Genomic DNA, 21,973 nt, shown 5'->3' with positions numbered 1-21,973 from the left:
CCTGGGAGATTGCTTCCCAGCCTGGCTGCGCCTCTCCCCTCCTCTGCAGCCAGGAGTGCAGCCTCCAAACCGACCCCCTGGCCACCGTGCACCTCCGTTCCCTCCGTGCGCATCTTAGTTCTGGAACCTTGCTGGGGTCTAAGCTGTCATGTCCCAGGTTGACCGTGCCAGCCTCCTCCTCCCCGGGGCATCCCCACCCTCAGGTCCGTCTAGGGACCTGCGAGTTGTAAGCTCCTTGTGGGCAGACCCACTTAGCGCAGTGGAATGGAAGTGCTTCTTCATTCTCCTCCTCAGGAGGGTAAAAATAAATTACATAGTTTTACTGATGGCTTTCCCGAACCTGAGTCCTGCTGCCAGTATCGCCACCCTGGCTTGGCAGAGTGGGAGACAGATAAAGGGAGGTCCAGCAGCTTGCCAACGGCACGCAGCTCCTTGGCGATAACATTGGGAGGCTTAGATGGAATTAATACCTGGGAATTAAGGTGGTGTCTCCAGCCCGAGGCTTCCAGTGGACTCAGGACGTGCTTTAACGTTGAAGCTATCCAAGGACAGGACGCTTGAGATCAGCCTAAGAAAAAAAGACCAACAACCGCTGAATGAAACCCCAAGAGATATCTAAGGGGTACTGAGTGTTAAGAATCTTTTTCAGAAATATTTTTTCATTTCTTAAGAAAAACACTTCCCAATTAAATTTTTAAAAAGTTTTAACATTGATTTTTAAAAATGGAGTTCCAAAATCTCTTCTCCGCTCCTGCCCTTTCCCCGCCCCTGGAGTGATTATACATGTGAGATCATGCGAAATACATTCCATGTGGAACATGTTGAAAAAGAGAAACACCAAGAAAAAAAGTGAAACAACTATGCTTAAGTGTGGAGTGTAGAGGATCTTCCGCTGGACCTCAGGAGACCCAACATTAACTCTATGACCTGGAAATAGAACTGTGGGTCGTGTTACCTGTCAGTCTCATTTGTAAAATGGCAGTACTTCATTAGGTTTTTGTGAGGAAAGTGATTTTTAAATGTTAAAAGTGAGCTTTTGTTAAAACTCTAACAGACCTTTAGTTGTGTCCCCCTGATAATCCTTAGCCCTTTGCTCCATAGGTTGTCTCCCCTCTGATCTCTTCTCTCAGGTTTTAAGATGATCCCAGGAGCCTTAGCTTCCAACTTCCAGGTTTCCTCCTAGAGTACTAACTCTCCACCTGTGGGGGTGAGAGGGTTTGGGGCGGGGGGAATCGTCAGTTAGTTGAACTAATCCTCTCTTAATATTCCAGCCATTTGGGGAAAGCACTTCATTATTCAGGTCAGAGTCCACGGCCGCAGAGAGGAGTTTCCTCATCCGAGGAGTTAGAAATTAGGACCTTATCCAGTCTAGTCAGCACTAAGCAGCCAATAGAGGTTCTAGTTCCCATGCACACCCACCACATTAAGGATTGCAGGCCAGTCTTCCCAGACCTCCTGACTTTAAGAACCAGATAGACATATTTGATACCTGGAAGAGAGTGGTCAGCTCCAATTTGAAAACAACTCTTCTTAACTCCCCTGTAGAAAAACCCAGACTTTGCCTTGTGAATTATTATCTGCAAAGGTGAGCTTATCACAGTGCTTGGCACATAGAAGGTATTTAAAAATGTTTACTGATTGATTGGTTAAGGACTTGCCCTAGGATGGGAATTCCCCTGGAAACCACAAAGACTAAAATTGTCCAACCTACAATAAAAGAAACTGAGGTAGAGCTCTGAGCCAATGGCACTTTATTAAATGTCTGTAGTCCCTGCTAATGAAGTGGACCTCAGATCTTCAGACTCTAAGATGCTCACTTCTTCCAGGGCCTTATTTTTATATATATTTATATATATATATATTTTTATAAAGTTTGATACCAGATTTGATACCTGAGCATTCTAAAGGGCTACATAAAATGTAGAATCCCATTAGTCGATAGACCTTGTTTCAAAGGCCAAAAATGATGCACTAACTAGAAATAGTATGTTAGCAAGGGGGTCGCAGGTTGGGGGAAGCATGAAGGAATCTCCATCAACTAAGTGGTCGTAAGATGGTCACCTGTTCATGTTGAACAAGAGAGAGCGGTCCAGAGGTACAGAAATAAGTTGAGGGACTTTCCATGTAATTGAATCATCTCAACAAGAGTGAAGGGCCTCTAGTTAGCTTCCTGTGATTAAGAAAGTGAGCTTACAATCTTCAGCTCACAGTTCTGGGGTCTAATATACAGAATTTTATAATCACTACCCCTATGGAATCATAGCAAATGAATAATACTGATTAAACTACAGTAGGGGTTCAAAGAATTATTTCTTACATCCCCCTCTCTTCGATTCACAGAAAGACCCCAATCTTTCTGTGAATCATTACAATCTAAATGGATACAGTGTAGTTTTCCATGGGTGACACAAAATCAGAAGGGGGCAATCCTATTACTTAGGCACAAAGATGACATTAGAAAAGAGGGAAATTGGCACAACTTATACTGATTATGTTTCATTTGATTAAACATTAACTCATAGCATACTAAATATATAATAAATGTCTGAGGTGACTCTCGTTGACCAAGAAGGACGGTAAAACATGACCTGTAAGATATATATAAATCAGGGCACCATTGCGCATTTGATCAAGAGCAGCAGTACACACATTGTTTGCCCTACACATGGGCTCTGGAAATCTTTTGAATTTATGAAAATGATTCAAGCAATTTTGACAAACAACCAACCCGTTATGGTGAAGAGAGGCAACATCCCAGCAGACAACACGAACAGATCTAGATAACTAGTATAGGGAGTGGAGGAAAATAAGGAATAGGTTGAGGTCTATGAACGAAGGAATCCTCAATTAGTGGTGGTGGTGGTGGAGCAAAAGCTGGAGTAGAAAGAAGACTGAAAGACTCAAGGTTCTAGTCACTGCAGGCTCAGGAATAGGTGGATTAGGAATCATTTGTGGAGGGGATGATGATAATGATGATGATGAAGGGGTTGTACTTATTCATCAGATCTCGTACAGTTGCCCAGCCTCTTAAACATCCTCTGATGCAATCCTGTGCTCCTCTGGAGAGCTCTCCTCTTAGCATTATTGGAATGAGCAGAGTTTCAGAGCAGTTTCTAGTGAGTTTGCTTCTCCAGTTCAGGTCAAGATTGGTGAGTCTATCTTCACACAAGTTGTCAACAAGTGACAAGTTGGACAAGTGGCTGTCTTGCAAATTGCTACTGGATAGCTGGATTATCTGGAGTAACCCACTGTTACTTAATTAAATCTATTTGTGTGCTATAATGATGCACCCTTTCCCCCACACATCCACCCCTGCTTATAAACTAAAAAAGTAGGTGACATCTTTGGGAAGCATGCATCTACCTGTTTTTGCATCTTTTTGGTAATAATCAGAGAATTGTTGAATAAAGTTCTCTCTCTTGTTATCTTAAAAAAAAAAACAAAACCCGAAAAAAAGTATACCTGGGGAGGAGTGGCTTAGTTTCTTCAGTTACACAGACACAAGAGAGCTGTAACATTGTATTACTGTTTCCTCTTCTTCACCACAAGTTCATACACAGTGAATAGTCAAAATAATAGCATTATAAGATATAATTACATGATCCCAAATGACACCCACTTACTATTCAAAAGTTTTCATTTCTCTATTTTGGATGGGAGAGGCCCTAGTTCTCCCAATGGCAGCGCTGCTGAGTTTCACAATGCCCCACCAGCAGGGCTCACCCCAAACAACCTCACAAACATCTCGTAAGAGGACTTCATCATTCTTTTCTCCTAACAGTCACTTATTTACTGATATTATTATTATTTTCTAGTTTTTTAAAAATATATATTCCAATAAAATAACATATTTATAATGTAACAGTATTGGGATTGAAAAGAGGAAGAAATTTGCTTTAACAGCTTCTCTTAGCCTTCTTATATTTAAAACACCACTCAGGTGATAATAATTTAGTTAAATACCTTTCAAATTTATCACTTCATGGAAACTCATTTATTTTATTACCCCTGGCATTTTCCTACTAATCATAGTAGTTTACGTAGTGCCCACCCTGTGCCAGGCTGTTTCTATGCTTAAGCCATTTTTAAGTAATGTTTTTAAAATGTGTAGTCAATAATTTCTCAATTTTGTTACCATTCCATACGAATTCGAAAAAGCACCTAGAAATGGGCTAACCTGTTTCTCGATTATATTCCTACAGGGTCTCAACACTACAGTACTCATCCTTTACAGTAAGCCAGGCACTGCATTAAGCAGTTCACAACTATGTGTCTCTCCCAACAACCCTGGTAGATAAGTGTAAATATTTATTATCCTCTTTGTACATACAAGAACTGATTAGATTCTCTAATTTTCATTACAATATTTTCAGCGCAATCAGTTTTGATTTAGAATGACTAGTGGCAATAACTGAACTTCATTTTTACCCAAGGTGCAATTATTTTTAGTTGACTTATATTTTTAAAAAAATTCATGGTGATACTACCAACTTGCCATTACTGCTTATTTTTCTTTTAGTTAACCAAAGAGCCAAACAAATTCCTTTAAATTTTTGAAATTACTAATCCTTTAGCATAACTATTTAAACCAGAGCAAAGAGAAAATCCTTTATCAATCACCCTGCATTTTATGAAACTTACTTTGTAGTCTTATATTGACTTGGGCAGGAAAATATGCAGCAACTATCAAAGAATATTGCTTTAAAAAAATTCCTAAATCCTTTTTATTTCAGTGAAATTAAGACCCTCTCTGAAATCTCCTTTTCAAAACTCCAAAACCCTTTACTTTGAAACCTTGAATTTACACTGTCAGGGCAAAAAAACTCCACCTTTCTTTACCCTTCTACTCATTCTTAACTTTTCTTATTTCCTTATGTAACACTACTATTTGTTTCTTCTACTTACTTAATTCCTCTAGTAAACCCCTTCTTGGTTCTTGGTGGTTATAAATGCATAGTTCATACCAATTTCCTTAAGGGCTACTGGGCAATTAGAACTAGTTACAATCTCACACACAGTTTTTGTAAGTGATGGGCAAATAGACAAAACAGCTCCCTCAGCACAACAGGTTCCTCATAGTACAGTGTCACAGATTTAAGTAAACTGGATGACTTTGGAGAGGAAATCATCTATTCCTTCTCAAAGTTAACTTCTTTTATGCTGGAAAGACATTCATTCATTCAGCTATTTTGGCAATGCCCAAGGGGATTGGCCATGGCCTAATAATTATGGCACAAGGATGTCACAGGTATTGGTAGTCTATAAGGTTCTTTGCTATTCTCCTCACAATAATAAGTTACTATTATTGCTCTCTCCTTTATTACTTACTCTTATTGAAACACTGAATATTTTTCTCAAAGGCAACTTCTGTTTTGGTGCTTGTTGACTGTGAATGCTCCCAATTCCTAATTGCCTCTTTCTTTTCCAAAGGTTTGATAGTTTCCAAAACTGTAGTATCCCTGTTAGAAATTTTATGTTTGCCTCTCATCACAAGAGAAGCCAATTTCCTAGTAGTTATAAATTAACAGAAATCCTTATTATACTGATTCAACTTTGAAGTCACCTAAATGAAATATAGGTCAATAGTTAGAAAATCTTAACTTTCACAAAGGCTATTAACTGCCAAGATTTCAGATTTCAGGGCCCAATATCATCAATATGCTCGTGCTTTAATATATATTTGACAATGATTTAAATTAGATAATTTTAGTATTTATTTTATTATTATAATTTCTTGATTTAAAGTTTCTATTTTTATTAAAATGCCGTTCTGAGTTCATATAGTTAACAGAAATTGTACTACTTAAAACTATCTGATGGAGATAATATTTTTCTGAAGGGATCAGAGGTACAACTTTTTCTCTATTTCCTTTCAAATCACTCAAAAATTAAAGCCATTAATTTTTTTTCTAAACCTAACTTATTATAAGGAATCATTTAGTAGGGAATTCAGTTCACTGTTTATTTTATGACTTTGCAAGCTTCCAACTGATAAGAATTTCTTTTATAAGTTTCCTTACTTCATCCTATAAAATATTTATTTGTCCTGAAATAATTTGCGAGTTTTGCTTTTTCCTCTCAAAATTTTGGTATTTTATGCTTTTGTAAGCCATATGCTCATTTTAATTTGACCTTTTGTAATCTAAGCACCTTCTATTAGGTGTGCATGCAATTAACTTATTCCTATATCTGTCTTTTTTATGTTCTTGTTTATTCAGTAATATTCAGTTATCCTTTCCCTAACTCACTATAGCCTTATTTATACAATTTGGACTTATTTTCAATAAACAGTTTCAGCACCTCTTACCTAAACAATTTATTTAAACTAGTAATATCATTAAATTTCACTTACTTTCAGTTGCAATCTGATTTCAAAACATGCATTTCATTCCTAGGATTGATCTTCAATCTGGAGTCCCACTCAGGACTTGTGGAGTACCCTCAGGTTGGTTATGTAAAAGCAGGAAACAACAGGAGAGTAAAGGAACTCCAATTGGACCCACTTTTATTCTTCTATGAAGATGCTCTAAAATTTTCTTCTAATAATAAAAATTCTTCTCTGCAATAGACATCTCAATTTTAAATACAGTTTTAAGTATACTTTTATTCTACATTAAAACTAAAATCAATTTCATAGATTGATACCCTAAAATTTCAGACTTAGGGATTGGCTAACTAAAACTTCTTCAGGCTTAGGAAATGTGTTTCCTTTTAAAATTTTGAGTTGTAGAATAATATAAGCTCATAACAGTTTTAATCTAATTTCTCTTATACTCTGTTTTTCTTATTTTAATGCTCCCCTGAATTCCTATCTCACGGACTCTCTTCTGAACAGATTCATAATGAATAAAACAGTTCTTAAAATTAGAACTTCAGCTTTAAATCAGTCCCTAGTCATTTTAAAGGTCCCATTTAACAAATATCTGATCTGTGACTTTGTTATTCATGTTTTCATTAAACTCTACAGAGTTTGCTAGTACTCCATAAGCTCATCAAAATACTTTATAAAGAAATCCGTATTATAATTTAGAAACGAGAGAAATTGGATTATTTTTTCACAAATTTGGCTTTTGTATTTCAGTTTTCAATTAATTTCTGTATCTGTTTTTCATCTCAGTGATCTCCAACATGGTCAGTGTTGGAAACAGAGAAAAAAAGAGATTTGTCCTCTTTTAAGACTTTTTTTGGGGGAAAGTTTACATTTTCACAGTTTGTTTCTTTGGTTGATGATGCCAAAAGAAAAGGCATCGTTAAAACACCTGTTAGCTATGGGTTAGTACAAAGCACAAAGTAGCACAGCACAAACACAACAGACACATTTCCCATTCTCTTAGAGATTTTCATGTAAGGTCCCTTTCTATGTGAAGTAAAGAACCCACTATTCTTAAACTTAGTTTCATCCTTTACAAAATGAGCCCACACAGAATACATAACATTTAATCAGACCTGAACTTGTCTGAAGTTTTTCTTTAAGAGATTTTGAAGCCAAGATCTTACCTGTCCCCTCTATTAAGTATAAAACTTATGACCATCATAGCTGGGGGTCCTGCTGTCAGCCAAAGATAATTCTTCTGCTTCTGAATTATGTTAATGTTTTATCAAAAAAAAATTAGTAATGATACAAAATTGCTTTAGTTTAATTTGTCAATTTGTTTCACCCATTTAAAGTGTACTTTGTACTTAAAACAAGTCCCTAATAGAGAAGCTGGTTAAAGTTCTATTCCTCTAGACTTTTTGCCAAAGTATAATCACAGGAAGAAAAACTGAAAATGATGAAGAATTTACCAGCATCAGTAGTTCATTTGTTCTAAACTGATTTAGGGAGATTGTTCAATAAAATTCCATAACTTTTTAAATAATCAAAAGCTCCATGCTTTGGCCAAAACAAACCCCTAAGCCCTTTGTATTCTCAAACCAAACTTTATATAGCTTAATAGCTCTTTCTTTAGTCATCTCTGGACAGGGAGTCCACCCATGTCCCAGTGGGGATCCTATAGGATGCATCTATCCTCTTATGCCCAACCCTATGTCTCCTGGGGTCATCCCCAACCAGGAGTGGTACTCCTGAAGTGAAGGAACTTCTCCTGAAAGAATTGGACTAGATTCCTGAGGTACATGCCTTTTTAACTTACTCTGTGTGAGAAGTGAAGACACTGGACATGGCTCCCCTCTTCTGTCTGCCCGAGTTCTGCCTATATGGAAGTTCTTTTCCTACATCTAACACTGTAATATTCAGGGATTTGTTTTGGCAAACTCTCCACTACTTCCAGTTGTTAATCTCTGAGCTTAACCTCTAGGGTCCTAAAACCAGTCAACTAGGGCCCAAAGGTCTTTTATAAGTGAATATTCAGCAAAATTTATTGCCATTTTCCTTTAAAACTTCCTAAAAATGTAGATTTGATTGTCAACAACTGCTCCTAAGAATATAAGTGATAATAACCTTACTCTTTAAATGAAAGGGAGCCTTTTCCTTTCCCTGTCTGTGTAAAACTAAAATGAACATTCTTCTCAGGTCAGAAGAGGTTGGGATTGTTTCCAGGGTAGAAATGCCTTGACAGCTTACCACTGAGGTGGGAAATCTTTTTCCTAAGGCTGTCGAGTCCAGCCCAAATTATTGCTCCCTCAAGATAGTGTCAAAGTGGGGAATCACTCCCCCAAACCCTACCCATCTAGGGACTAACTGATCATAGGGTCATTCAGATGGATTCTTTACCCAACTGTGAACCACTGAAATGAGTTCCCTGTCAATTTGTTTGAGAGACTTTCCTCCTCATGACAAAAATGAGTTAATTACTCCTTGATAAAAGAATTTAAAGGTGAAAAAAAAAACCTATTTTAACCTACCAACAGATAGTTTTAAAATTAGCTAGGTGGCTAGCTGACTGAAAATGAGAAACTAGCAGTTCCACTGCTGAATCTCCCTGGTCTTTACAAAATGAAAGTAAAGAAAATGGAGGAAAAGAAAAGAGAGGGAAAAAAAACATATACACGTATACATATGTATAAAAATTTAAAATTATGTCCACCTCATTTTTATAAAAATATAATTTGAGTGCTCCAGAGCTCACAAATTTAGACAGATTAGTCACAAATTCAAACAGTCCGTCTTAATCCGATTGGGGACCCTTCTTAAAGAAAATGAATTTAGGGTAAATCAAGACAGACTCACCGATCTTGAAGAGACTTACCTCAGGCTCAGAGAATTTGAGTACTGACAGCAGGGGGAGTCCAATCTCATAGAGCCAGTGTCCTCGGGGAAGCCATCAGTGAAAATTCATCCTGGTGTGTACTTCCTTTTTGGGTCTCATGCTAGGACTAGCATAAAGATGTTGAGATCCACACATCGGTGTTCCATTTTGGAGTGCCAATAATGGAGGGATTAAAATGATCCAACTTACAATAAAAGAGACTGAAGTAGAGCTCTGAGCCAATGACATATTATTAAAGGGTCCATAGTCCCCTCTAATGAAGTAGATCTCAGATCTTCTTCAAGATCTAAGATGCCCCCTTCTTCCAGGACCTTATTTTTATAAGGCTTGATACCAGATTTGATACCTGACCACTCTAAAGGGCTACACAAAATATAGAATCCCGTTAGTTGATAGACCTTGTTTCAAGGGCCAAAAAATGATGCATCAGTTAGAAATGGTGTGTCAGCAAGGGGGTCTCAGGTTGGGCAAAGCATGAGGAATCACCACTAAGTGATCATATGATGGTCACCTGCTCATGTTGGACAAGAGAAAGTGGTCCAGAGGTACAAAAATAAGTTGGGGGACTTTCTGTGTAACTGCATCATCTCAGCCATGCTGGGCTTGGTCAGCATAACAAGGGAAAACAAGGGTGAAGGGCCTCTGGTTAGTTCCCTATGATAAGCAAGTGAACTTAAAATGTACAGTTCACAGCTTTGAGGCCTAATATACAGAACTTATCATCACAACCCCTATGGAATCATAACAAACTGGTTAATACTGATTGGACTAAAGTAGGTGAATTATTTCTCGCAAATATTTGGTATCTTTGTAAACCATAAAGTGCGGCAATAAAATTGAATTATCATCATATCTCCTGCCTCCATCAGTAATTCAGATAATTAAGTATCAATTGTCTAAAAACATTTAAGAAAAGCTAAGTAGATACAGGATGACTGGTGCAGTCCATTGTACAATCCACTGAATTTGTTCTTCTCTCTTTTTTTTATCTCTGTGCACACACATATATACGTGTATATGTATATTATATGGGTGTATCTTGGATAGGCAGGATAAGCATTACAAATGGGCGATGAACTGGTCCCAGGATTATCAGAAAATGAGTTGAATCGTTTTGGGGAAACTGCGTATCACTCTCAATGATCCCAAGATGCTCCCTGAGACAAAAATTCATCTTTTAAAAACATCACTACTCTCTCAAATACTCTAAATGGGAGTGAACCATGAAAGGCCACAGTCTCCAAAAGATTATAATTTCAAGTTACCCATAGGACAATGAAGAGATGAATGGTAAGCATGAATAGGTTATAGTATATTACCAAACATGACTTGCACACAAGGAGAGACATAAAATACATCATTCAGGAGATATATAATGAGAAAAAGAAGTAGTAGGACTGTCCTATTAGCAAGAGTGATGGATGACAAAGGGATAATAACCCACTTCCTCCATCAGCACCACATAATGTTAAAAGATGTATAGGAAGACCCCTGGTGCATTAGGTGGATTCTTTACGGAGTATTTATGGACAGAAGTATAGATGGATTGTGATTTGCACTATTGGAAAGAGTGTCTACATTGATGAGATCTTGGACTTATTGAAGTATTATTATCTGCCTTGACTTGTGACCTCCAAGATGCTCTCCCAGCTTTCTCAATGTCAATGGTACTAGGCTCACTTCCTCTCAGCACCACTCTTTGCAACATTCTCAGTACCTGGATGACCCTTCTAACGCCAAGACTTGAAGTTCCTTAACTTCCTTGATTCCTATGACCTTCATTGTCCACACTACTTCAGCTATCTAATGCTGGGTCCAAAATTGTCCAACCTATAATAAAAGAAACTGAGTCAGAGCTCCAAGTCATAGGACTTTATTAAAGGGTCCATGCCTCTAATGAAGTGGAACTCAGATCTTCCTCACGATCTGAGATGCCCTGTGTCTTTAAGGCCTTAGTTTTATAGTGTCTGATATCCAGGTGATACAGAAGAGGCACCACAAAACTCAAGGCCTCATTGGTTTATAGATCTAGACCTTCCAGAAGGTTCTATACAACATGCAGAATTCCTTTGGTTGGCAAACAAGCTGATAAGCAGACCTTGACAGACCTATCAACCTTTCAGGAGGTCCTACTGAGCTGATGAGCAGACCTATGGGCTGGGCTGATAAACATATACATGGGCCAGTGGACTGTTAGAACGGCATTAGAATGCAGTCACAGACCAACTAGCAGGGTCACTTATTGGTCAAATGCTTATGGCCATCTCCCCATGTAGGACATAGAAAGATAACAAGGGGCAGAGGGACCATAAAGATAGTTGGAGGACTTTTCATGTCATTGAGTCACCTCTGCTGTGCTGGGCTTGGCCACCATAACAAGGTAAAACAAGGGTGGAGTTAATCTAGCTAGTTTACTATGATTAAGCAAGTGAACTTACAATCTGCAATTCACAGCTCTGGGGCCTAATATACAGAACTTATAATTACCATCTCTATGGAATCATATTAAACTGATTAATTCTGATTAGAATAAAATAGGAGTCTAATAAATCATATATCACACTTAAACTTCACTATCCCTTGAAACTACTCAGTCTCCAAGATCTTGAACTCTGAAATTCCTCTGACAACTTGATGAGTGTGAGGTTGTTTTAAACTATATTTCTCTTGTTATTAATGATTTGGGGCATTTTTTCATATCACTTTTATAGTTTGAATTTTTTCTTTTAGGAACTACATTTAGCCATTTATCTATTGGGTAACAGTTGTTGTTCTACTATATAATTATAGGTAAATAGATAGATAGATAGATAAATAGATAGATATATCAAAATTTTATCAGAGAAATTTGCTGTAAAAGAATTTCCCCAGTTCACTATTTCCCTCCTAATTTTAACTACATTGATTTTGTTTGTGCAAAAGCTTCTCAATTTAATGTAATCAAAATTATCCATTGTATTTTCTGTTAGTGATCTTCTGCATCTCTGGTTTGGTCATGAGAATTTTTTTCCCTTAACCATAGTTAGAAAAGTTATCTCCTTCCTTGCTCTGGCTTTTTATGATGTGACCTTTCACGTCTAGGTTATGTATCTTTTTGGCATTTATTTTGGTGTATGGTGTCAGTTTTTTTTTCTACAACTAGGTAGGGCACTATTTTGGAGACTGTGGATGGAAACATGAAATGCTGAAATATTGAATAAGTATTAAATGTGTGCTAGTCTTATTTCTAATCTATAAGATTGTGTCCTCAAGAACTTGCCATTCTCATGTTTCTTCCTCATTTCCTAGCACAGGGCTGGACAGAACCTAAATTCTCCATAAAATACTTTAGGATTTATTAGGAAAAGAAAAGAGTAGGACATGGAAAAGGGTCTCTTCTACTTTAAGACCTGCAACCAGCAGGTTGATTGAACCTAACAAGCTTCATAAGAACCATCTGTGTGACTGCCTGCCCCATGATAAAAGGGGAATGAAGCAGGGGTGAGTATGGAGGCACTGTGACTGAAGGAATGGAGGCAGAAATGCTGGGCAGGATGGAATGACTACGGGATTAAGAGGGATAAGAAGATTGGCACTGCAGGGGTGAGGTAGGAAACTGGAAGCTAAAGCTGCGTCCTGATCTCAGGCTTCTTTTTATCTACAAGTTTCATGAAGCCCCAGGAGAGAGGGATGATGGGTACCTAAGAGAGGAAAGGGTGCCTTCTTTAACACCCCATAGTTTAGAATTCAACTTGGCTTTTATTCACGGATTCATTATGCCATTAGTTCTTCCTAAAACTTAGGTCATTGGTGGAATACAAAAGAAACCTAAGGAGAAGTTAGAGTTTATCTGAGGATAGAAGGTCTACACCCCTAAAAATGGGTATATGACAAAGCAAGACAGATAATTGACTGGAGGGGGATAGACAGAGGGCGCAGCAACTGGAGTTCAGGGGCCAAGAAGATCCCGGTGGGCCAGGATTGTCAGACCAGCCCTTATCTGTCTCCCCTCTTCTCCTTGTAGCCTTAGGTGCCCTTAAAACACCCTCTTCACGAATCATGCCTCTAACCAGTGTCAGAAGCAAGGCTGAAAAGTCGTTGGCCCTGTTCTGGAGTAAGTAGGATGGGATTCTACTTCTAGAAAAGTCAGGGGGTTGGGTGGTGTTCCCAGCTTTGGGGATAAAGAGAACCCTTCTTTCCTTCCTCTTGGGATTGCCCTCATCTCTACTCTGTTCTCAACACTGGAACTAGAAAGCCCTCTGTGGCAAGAATTGTTGATTGATGGCTAGAGCTCCATCTTTGCTGACCTAAAATGCTAAAGAAGAGGGCATGGGAGAGGGCAGAGAAAAGGGGAAAGTATTCTTCAAAGCCACCCTTCCCCAGTCTCTCTTTCTCAGGCTGTGAGTTGAACTGGGATAATCGCTCATACACCTTTGACCCCAAAGAAGAAAGGAACAGTGGCCATAAGTTAATACTGAACACGGTGAGTGAGCCCTTAAGCAGACAACCGAGTCTGACTAGGAAGTGAGAGGACAGGGTTGCCCTTATCCTAGGGAAGAATGGGGAGAAATCCTGAATAGGAAAGAAGTGTTCCTGGGGCCCATACAGGTAAATGCCCAGGGCAAAAGGCAGTTTAAAGGAGGAAGCTTAAATCTGCTCCTATGCTCCCTTGCAGATCTGCCTAGGGCAGAAGACCAATGATGATGTGAACATGGTGGAGATCATACCACCCCCTACTGAGGATGGCAAGGAGAGACGCCCAGTTCCCATTGCCACGCTGAAGTCTTCAGTCCTGCCCACGGTAAGTCACTGCATGGACCATCAACTGAGGGTGAAAGAGGAGTAGGAACAAGTTGCTTTCTCCAAAATTCCACCCTTAGAGATTCATATCTTTAAAATCAAATATTGCCAATCTCTTTAAAATGCAGCTTCTGGGAAAGCTAACACTTCCCATTACTACTACCTTAGTATGAATAAATATCAGTACAGGAAATAAGAGGGACCCTGGGTACTTGAAGAACTAGAGAAGCTGAAGGAAGCAAAGGAAAAGAAAGGAAGAAAGAAATATGATTACGATGACTCCCGAAGTCCCTTTCAGCACAGATACAGGGTCATCTTAGTGCAATTTTAAATTTTAATAGCTTTAAATAATAGATCAGGCTCAAATAATAAGATAAACTATTCAAGCTAACTTTGGGGATACCCGTAGCTTAAGCCTGACCAGCTTCCCCTGCTTTTCTCTCAAGGTTTTCTTAGCAAAACCAGAGTAGTAGGCAGGGGCAGAGAAATTCTGCTTCCCGGTTGCTTTCTTCTTTAGGTCAACATTTCAGGAATGGAGCTCACTCCCCCCATCACTTTCTACCTTCGGTGTGGTGCAGGGCCAGTCTACATCAGTGGCCGTGATCTTACTGGTAAGTCAGAGGGGTAGAGTGTGAGGTTGCCATGCTAGGTCCATGATAGGCAAAGGCAACTGGGCTTCCCCACTGTCCAAGGAACTTTGGCCTGGGATTCAAAGTCCCCCCCCCCCCAATTTGTCTCCAACATGCCTTGCCAATTCTATTTTTGAATTGATCCTGAGTCTCAACCTCCCCAAGTGAACTTATTCAATCCTGCCTTCAAAGTCTTTATTCTGGCCCTTCCTCCTTCTTGAAAAGCCCTCCCCTCTGAGTCTTTCTAAAGACTTTTCCTCCCCTCCCATATGCCCAACATGTACAAATGTGCATGCAAACACACATGCACACTTACATGTGGATACAAGTACATGTATACATACACACATACATGCAGACTTCCACCAGGAAGCTTTCCATGACTTCCCCAGCCTACAATATAAAGTCCTACGGTGCTTGGATCACATTGCTTTTTATTTATTCACATTTCATGTGTATGTGTCTTCCTTTTCAACATCCATTTATCAAGCACCTAGCATGTGCAGAGAACACCATCCTAAAGGTTTTGTGCCCTCTTAGTTCAGTCCCTCCCCTTAAAGTTTTACTGATCTTTGGGTCTTCCTCAGCACCTAGCACAGTCCTCATAAGCATTTTGTTGGTTGATTTTTTTTTTTCTTTTTTATCTTTTACAAAATTTCCCCATGTATCTATTCCTTCTCTCCTCTTGAAAAGTCATTCCACAATAACAAAGAAACTTGGAAAGGAGGAAGGGGTGTGTTTGTATGCGGGGGGTGGGGGTGGGGGAGTGGTTAAAAACCTATTAGTACATTAAAAAAACACAATATATGCAATATTCCACACCCATAGACAACCCCCTTGCCTACACACTCATACTCACTCACACCCCCCCACACACCCACACACATACCCCCACAAAGGTGTGGAGAGAGGTATTTTTTTCATAGCTCTTCTTTGAGTCTGATAGTGTTCTTTGTAATTCTGTAATATTCATTTCCAATTGTTTTGTGTTACGTTGATCACTTCATGTGCCGTTTTCTCAGCCCTGCATCAGTTTATTCAAATCTTTCCGGGCTAATTGGTTGATTTTTAACACTGAGGAAGAAGAAAGGGTTTTGGAAATGCAGGTTCTTGTGCTTCCATTACTGCAGTGACTTTAGACCCATCCTGGGAAGAGGAAGAGAAGAATAAGGACACTGGGGAGGATGCTGGGGAGGACAGTGAGGAAGAAGAGGAAGAAGAAGAAGAAGATGATGATGATGACGACAATGATGATGATGATGATGATGATGATGATGACGACTACGATGATGATTCTAATGAGAGATCCCTGGAGGAGATTTCTCCACCTAAGCCAGCTAAGCGACGGGCCTCTAACATTCAGACTGGTATTGCAAAGGTGAGAGCAGAGTTCCTGGATGGTGTCTGGGATAGGGGGCTTAAAAGAAGAAGGGCAGGGGCTCATCACCTTGGTTCTACCTTATGTACAGCCTGTAGGGCCAATGGTCTCCCTGGATAAGATAATGAGGAAAGAGCTTTGGATTTGGAGCCAGAGGCAAAGTTCAACCCTAGGCTCTTCTGTTTACTTCCTGTGTGACATTGATCAAGTGCGGGGGAAAAATGTAGCATCTACAGATGAGAATGAAGGGATTGCCCTGGAACTTGAAGGTCCTATCATGCTTTAAATCCTTTTCCACCTAAAGGCCTCATCATGTAGTAGACAGAGTTGTTGGACTTGGGGTCAGAAAGATGTAAGTTCCAATACCACCTTTGACCCTGACAAGCTGTGTGACCTGAAGTGGGACCTCTCAGAGCCTCTGTTTCCTCATCTATAAAATGAAAGGGTTGGTCTAGCTGGCATCTAATGTTCCTATAACCCATGCCTAATGGGACCCTTGAGAATCGGGTGTTGCCATCAGATACCCAGAAGCAGAAGTAACAGAGCATCTAGTACATTGTTTTAGAGTAGTCTTGGCTAGAGGCCGTATTGGTCCATCCTAGCTACTGCTCTTTTCTTTAACTGCAGAAAAAGAAGCTGGAGGAAGAGCAGGCAGAGGTGAGTCTAAGAGGTGTCAGAGTCTAGGAGGATGTGTTCTCCCTTACCTCACCCATGCCTCCTCCCTTAACCCCAACTGCCCAAAGTTCAATTCTTCCTGACTTTGGGTTCCAAGACCCCATTCTCTCTTCTTAGAATCCCATCCCTGAGGAGCCCTGAAATGAAGGTAAGAACCGAAGGAAAAGATGGCAGGGGTTATAAGAAGGTGGGGTCCGATGACCTGGAGTGGGGAACACAAAGCCCTTTTTTTCCCCAACAGGCCACAAGCAACAAGGCAAAGACCAGACCCAAGAAATAAAGGCAATCTACAAGACAAGTAGTAAAGGTGAGTGAGGCGTAAAGTCTGACCCTAAGGGAATGAGCAAGATGCCTCGGTTTCCCCTAAGGTCTGATGCTAGACTGAGTTGTGTCCCCAGGGAAGAAGTTTGTGTAAGAACAGAAGAATGTCATATCCTGTTCCTTTTCCCAGCCCCTAAGGAGGCTAAGGTGTGGCTGGGAGGGGGACACCCCTAGAGGCTGAACAGCTGGGGTCCTACTCTTCTCCCATTACCCTTCTCAGCCATAGGCTCTCTTTGCTTTTTACAGGTTCAAGAAAGAGGAAAACGGGAACTGGGAGAAAAAAACTGAAATAAATGTCTTCTGGAACTCTGGCTTCTTGGGCTATTTTCCCCTCTCGGCCGTCGCCCCCCCCCCCCCCCCCCCCCATCACAGCCTTCTCCTTCCTGCCTACAATTGCATGCAGTTGACCTGAACCTCCAGTAGAGGTCAGGTCTGTGCTGCTGAAATCCCTCCCCTGCTCCAAATTCTGAGCAGTACTTTGGGACCCCCTTCCTTCCCTGGAAGCTGCCTCTGATGGAGGCAGAGTAGTCTCTGCAGATGACTCCTAGCCCTTACCTGTCTCCATTTCCCGCTTTCCCAAACTCTCCTCCCTTTCTTCTGGAAGTCCTCCTTTAGAGAGGATGTTTCCTTTTTTGTCTTTTTGAAAAACTCTGCTCCTGTCCCCTACCCTTGTGCCTTCACCAGCCTTGACTCCTTCCCCATTTTCCTGACACCCAGTGAACCCAGATTTATTCTTCCCAAGTCCTCACTAACAGAGAATGATTTATTGGGGGGAAAAAATAGAGGCTAAGTTTTCTCCATGCTTACTTTGGGCAGGCATGATTAATCCAACAGAGAGTGATCTTGTAGATGCCAGGTTCTGTGCCAAATGCCCAAAGATCTGTAAAAGGTGGCTAGCTAGTTTAAGGACCCAGGGCCATGAAATGGGAGTGAAAAGCCAAGGGGGTTGAAATAGGGGAAGCCCACAGATGTCCAAAAGAGAATCAGGTCAGAATGGGGTGGATAACTTAAGAAGATGTGGGAAGGGGAGGATAATTGGGAGAAGTTTGTTTCTGGAGAGGAAGGAGGAGGTATACCTGCTAGTGAATGGAGAGAGATAGGAATATAAAAATTGTGTTAGAAGAAAGAGTATCTCTCACTCACTGGAGGGCTTTATGGGAGAGAATGGGATCTGGCTGGGTTGCCAGGTTAAGTCTTAGGTCTGGCTTTCTTATTAGTCCCTACAAACAGGGACACCTGTAGCCCACACCTAGAGTTCTAGCTGAGGAAGAAACTGAAGCAAAGTGGCTGGAGAAGGTGTCTTTCTCCCCTCCCCCCAATCTAACCACTAACGTATCACATGAACGCACCTCTACCCTAGCCCCTGTACCTACGAATGCAGACACAAGTAGACATCTAAAAGACCGGGCCCCAGCTAAACCAGCCTCCCCCCCCCCCCCCCCCCCCCCCCCGCTCCATTCCAAACCAGAACAGTCCTGAATAGGGGGACACAATAGGGGATTAGGGAGCCATGGGGACCCCATTGTGCACCATTGACCTGGTCTTGGTGCTGGCCAGAGTGAGGATTTGCTGCATGGCCTCATTGCTGGGGAGCAAAGCCGAATACAATAACCAGGCCAGGTGTGTGGGGAGGTGTATGTAGGGGGAAAAATTGGATAAAAACTTCAGGGATGTCCTTAGGTGTACAGAGAAGGGTTGGAACCTAAGTGCTTAACATTCCCTTTCAGTGTGAGAAACCAACAAGGAAAGTCGGTGTGTGTGTGTGTGTGAGGGGAAGGAGGGGGTGACTGGGGAGGAGGATTGCCTTATTACCTGGTATATAATGCTCTATAGTGGTTGAAGCGCTGTTCAGTCTGATTCATATAGCACCTTGAGGGAAGTAGGAAAGGGATAATCAACCTATGTTTTAGTGATGAAGAAACAGGCTCCGAATAGGAAGATGTCCAAGAATCACGTTTTAGCCCGTGACCCTGCTGAGACTGGAACTCGGATATTCTAGCCCTAGTCCAGAGCTCTTTACAGAGGAGAGCACATGTTCTCCGGCTGATCTTTCTGTGGTTGGTGGGATTTGGGTTCGTAGGAGGGGGAAATCAAGAACTGGACACCAAATGGATTGCCAGAGAACTGAGGAGTGGCTTCTTTGATTTTTCCCTCCTTTCTTCCCTCAGATATTTTTGGTGGGTCAGAGCAGAGAGTCTTGTATGAGGCAGGGTGAAGACTTTGTGGTTATGGGGGATGGATGTTATGGTGAAGTCTTGTTAGCAAACCTCTCAACTGTGTGTAGGGGGGAGAAGTAGGTGTGAGACCGCTCCTGCTGAGGAGGAGCTGTGTTGAACTTGGCACTAGAGATTAACCAGTACCAAGGTCACTTCTCACTTCTCTCACCTCTTGGCCCCCCTGCAAGTGTAAATGAATCTGCCTGTTCTGCCCACTTCTCCTCCATACAGGGGGCATGAGCATAACCCTAAAATGAGGAAAACTGAGGCAATGGTGACAAAACAGGTAGTCTACTGAGCATTGGTATAGAACTTTATACTTTGTAATAGCACAGAATCAGAGGATGGAGCTGGAAAGAACTTTAAAGTTCATCCAGAATAGCCTCAGCCTTTCACATGAGAAGAAACTGAAGCCTAACAAAGGGGTGACTTACCCAAGATCACAAAGTGAATAGACCCAGAAGTAGAGGCCACATATGCGGAGGTAGCGGGGTGACGTGGTGAAGACCCTGGGCAAGTCAGGTTTCTTCTTCTGTAACATGGGGATGATAATAGCACCTACTTCTCAAGGCTATGGTGAGGATTAAATGAGATCACATTTGTAAAAACCACTTATCGCAATGACTGGCTCCTAGTAAGAGCTATGTAAATGCCTGTTCCCTTCTGCTCCCCTTCCCCTGACTTCAAGTCAAATCTTGTGTACTTTCCACATTGTACAATATTACCTGGGCCATGAGGCCTTTCTTCCCTTCCTCCTGACTTTTGGGTGTGGGAGGGACAGAAGAGGAAGGAGGACAAGCCTGAGGTAGAGATGGGCAGGGAGGACTACGCCCCTTCAAAGATGGACTTATGTAAGAAGATCATGGAGACCCAGGGTTGGCTAGAGGCCTACGCACTGGCTATGAGCACCTCCTTCATGAAGAGGATCTTTGTCCATGGGCTCTCTCCCATTAACTGATTGGTCAATGAGAATGGACCAGAACCAGGCAGGGACTGCTACCCCATCATTTTCTTGATCAGTATCCCCACTTCTCAGTCTTCATCTCTTCTTACCCATTCCTGTTCACTTGGAAGCAAGGTAACTTCTCCCCACCTCAAGGGAAGAGAAAGGGAGCAGGGAAATAAGGAAATGTATAGAAGGAGTATAGTATTACATACTCAAAGAATTCCAGATCTGGAAAAACCACAGACAGCAGTTGACAAAGGATCTCATGGTACCTGTACCCTATGTCCGGTGTTCCCCCACACTGCTGTCAAAAGTCATTGGTGAGCCTTAGAAACGGCACTGAACTCAGACCAGAGTTTTCGTATCTGTTGATAGGCAGCTGTTACAACTGTGACCTTTGCTCCTCTGAGACATAATATGAGGAATTCAGACTGAAAACGCTTTGAGCTGTAAAACTTTTTCTGTGATTTAAAAAAAAAACAAAACAACTCCCTGGGCATTGCAAGCACACGCATATACATCCCATGACAAGGGAAGAATGACTAGAAAGATTCTCCAACCTTCCTCGTTAAGATAGTAAAGCAGGGAATGATGGGGGAAGCGGTGTTACTGACAGCTTTGAGGATTCGCTAGAGTTCAAGGAGATGAGAGAATGCCAAAGGTGAAAGAAAGCTTCCTCCTTCCCAACCTCATATAAATAAATAAATTCATTTCCTCCTCTCTGCCCTTTCTAGCTAAATTTGGAAGAACCCCAGGAGACAGGATGCAAAAATATTCTGAACCTGGGATTCGTGTGAAGGTAACTTCCCGAATACCTGAGGCCTTCCCTCAATTAGACACACACACACACACACACACACACACACACACACACACACACACACACACACACACACACAGTGTCACTCGGATTACTATGCTGAAATTCAACTCCAAGAAGCTGATGATCAACTTTCCCTAGCTCCCATTTTTCAGCATCTAAAAAAATTTTACAAATATCTTCTGAGTTCTATTCTATACTAGGCACAGTATAAAATACAGAGGAAACAATCTATGAAAAGAGCCTTCAATGAGTTCCTAAAAGGAGAAGGCTCAAATCAGATAAAATCAAGCACCTGGGGAAATAATGTGCTGTCACCTTGCAAAGGGACATTGAAGAAGATGGTCATTGGTTTTCACACAACTAGCTTACTAGAAAAGGTTACCAGTCCTATGCCCACCCCCATATCTCAGGCACAACCCCCACACCACTCTTCCTTTTAATTCCACTCCAAGTTGACCTGGGGATCCTAGAGGAGTCCTTGTCCTGAGTCAGCAGTACTGACCCCAGCCACAAAACCCAGAAGGCTTTAAGGACCCTACCCCCAGACCCCCACTTGGAGCACCTGCTGCCACTCAGGCCAGAGTTAACCCCTCCCTCCCCTGTGGGCAGACCTTGGTGAAAATTGGAGAGAGAAGGGGAGGCGGGGACAAGGGAAGTGATGGAAGTGACTGGCTTAGAGCCATGCCCACCCCCCCCACTCCCACCCCCCCCCAAAAGGTAATTCCTTTAAAGGTCTTAAAGGATTCCCCATACACAGGGCAAAAAAGTTGGAGGAAGATGTCCATCCTGTCCCTGACTCAGCCTCAACTTACTGTTGAGGGAGAATGAAATACAACTTGGGGAAAAGGAGGAGCCGACTCTATTCTGGGTCTGTGGGAGAGACAGGAATAATGGAAGCTAAGGGGACCATCCTGTTTTCCAGGAAGGCTCTACTGGTTCCAACCTCTGGATAGCCCATCAGAAAAGAGATAGATAGAGGAGAAAAAGAGAAAGAGAG

At 41.3% G+C, this 21,973-nt stretch overlaps 1 protein-coding gene across 8 annotated transcripts; it reads left to right on the top strand.

Annotated features, from left to right (window-relative positions):
• Positions 1-1,441: 1,441 nt before the first annotated feature.
• On the top strand, positions 1,442-17,297 carry NPM2 (nucleophosmin/nucleoplasmin 2). 8 transcript variants are annotated; one of them, XM_072634950.1, is made up of 10 exons: positions 1,442-1,585; positions 6,396-6,445; positions 13,213-13,302; positions 13,586-13,671; positions 13,864-13,989; positions 14,506-14,599; positions 15,748-15,995; positions 16,623-16,652; positions 16,912-16,977; positions 17,238-17,297. In XM_072634950.1, exons 3-9 carry the CDS (start codon positions 13,248-13,250, stop codon positions 16,948-16,950), a joined length of 678 nt encoding a protein of 225 aa, XP_072491051.1. In that variant the 5' UTR covers positions 1,442-1,585; positions 6,396-6,445; positions 13,213-13,247; the 3' UTR covers positions 16,951-16,977; positions 17,238-17,297. The 8 variants fall into 8 exon arrangements, 6 of the variants coding, with proteins under 6 accessions (XP_072491051.1, XP_072491050.1, XP_072491045.1 ...); XR_011972629.1 differs by lacking the exon at positions 1,442-1,585 and adding an exon at positions 16,788-16,818 and having other exon boundaries at positions 6,342-6,445; XR_011972630.1 differs by lacking the exons at positions 1,442-1,585; positions 6,396-6,445 and adding exons at positions 12,665-12,796; positions 16,788-16,818.
• The last annotated feature ends 4,676 nt before the right edge of the window (positions 17,298-21,973 follow it).

This window comes from Notamacropus eugenii, chromosome 1 (assembly GCF_028372415.1).
Source record: "Notamacropus eugenii isolate mMacEug1 chromosome 1, mMacEug1.pri_v2, whole genome shotgun sequence".
In the NCBI taxonomy this organism is placed as follows: Eukaryota; Metazoa; Chordata; class Mammalia; order Diprotodontia; family Macropodidae; genus Notamacropus; species Notamacropus eugenii.
Note: the sequence above shows the minus strand (reverse complement) of the source record. Positions and strands in the feature narration are given on the sequence as shown.

Excerpts from the sequence above, each read along its gene's own strand:
- NPM2 (XM_072634944.1), top strand. The coding sequence starts at position 6,379 with ATGCATTTCATTCCTAGGATTGATCTTCAATCTGGAGTCCCACTCAGG. Across the intron at positions 13,990-14,505 it reads AGTCTTCAGTCCTGCCCACG|GTCAACATTTCAGGAATGGA; the intron begins GTAAGTCACTGC and ends TTTCTTCTTTAG. Across the intron at positions 16,653-16,911 it reads TGGAGGAAGAGCAGGCAGAG|GCCACAAGCAACAAGGCAAA; the intron begins GTGAGTCTAAGA and ends TTTCCCCAACAG.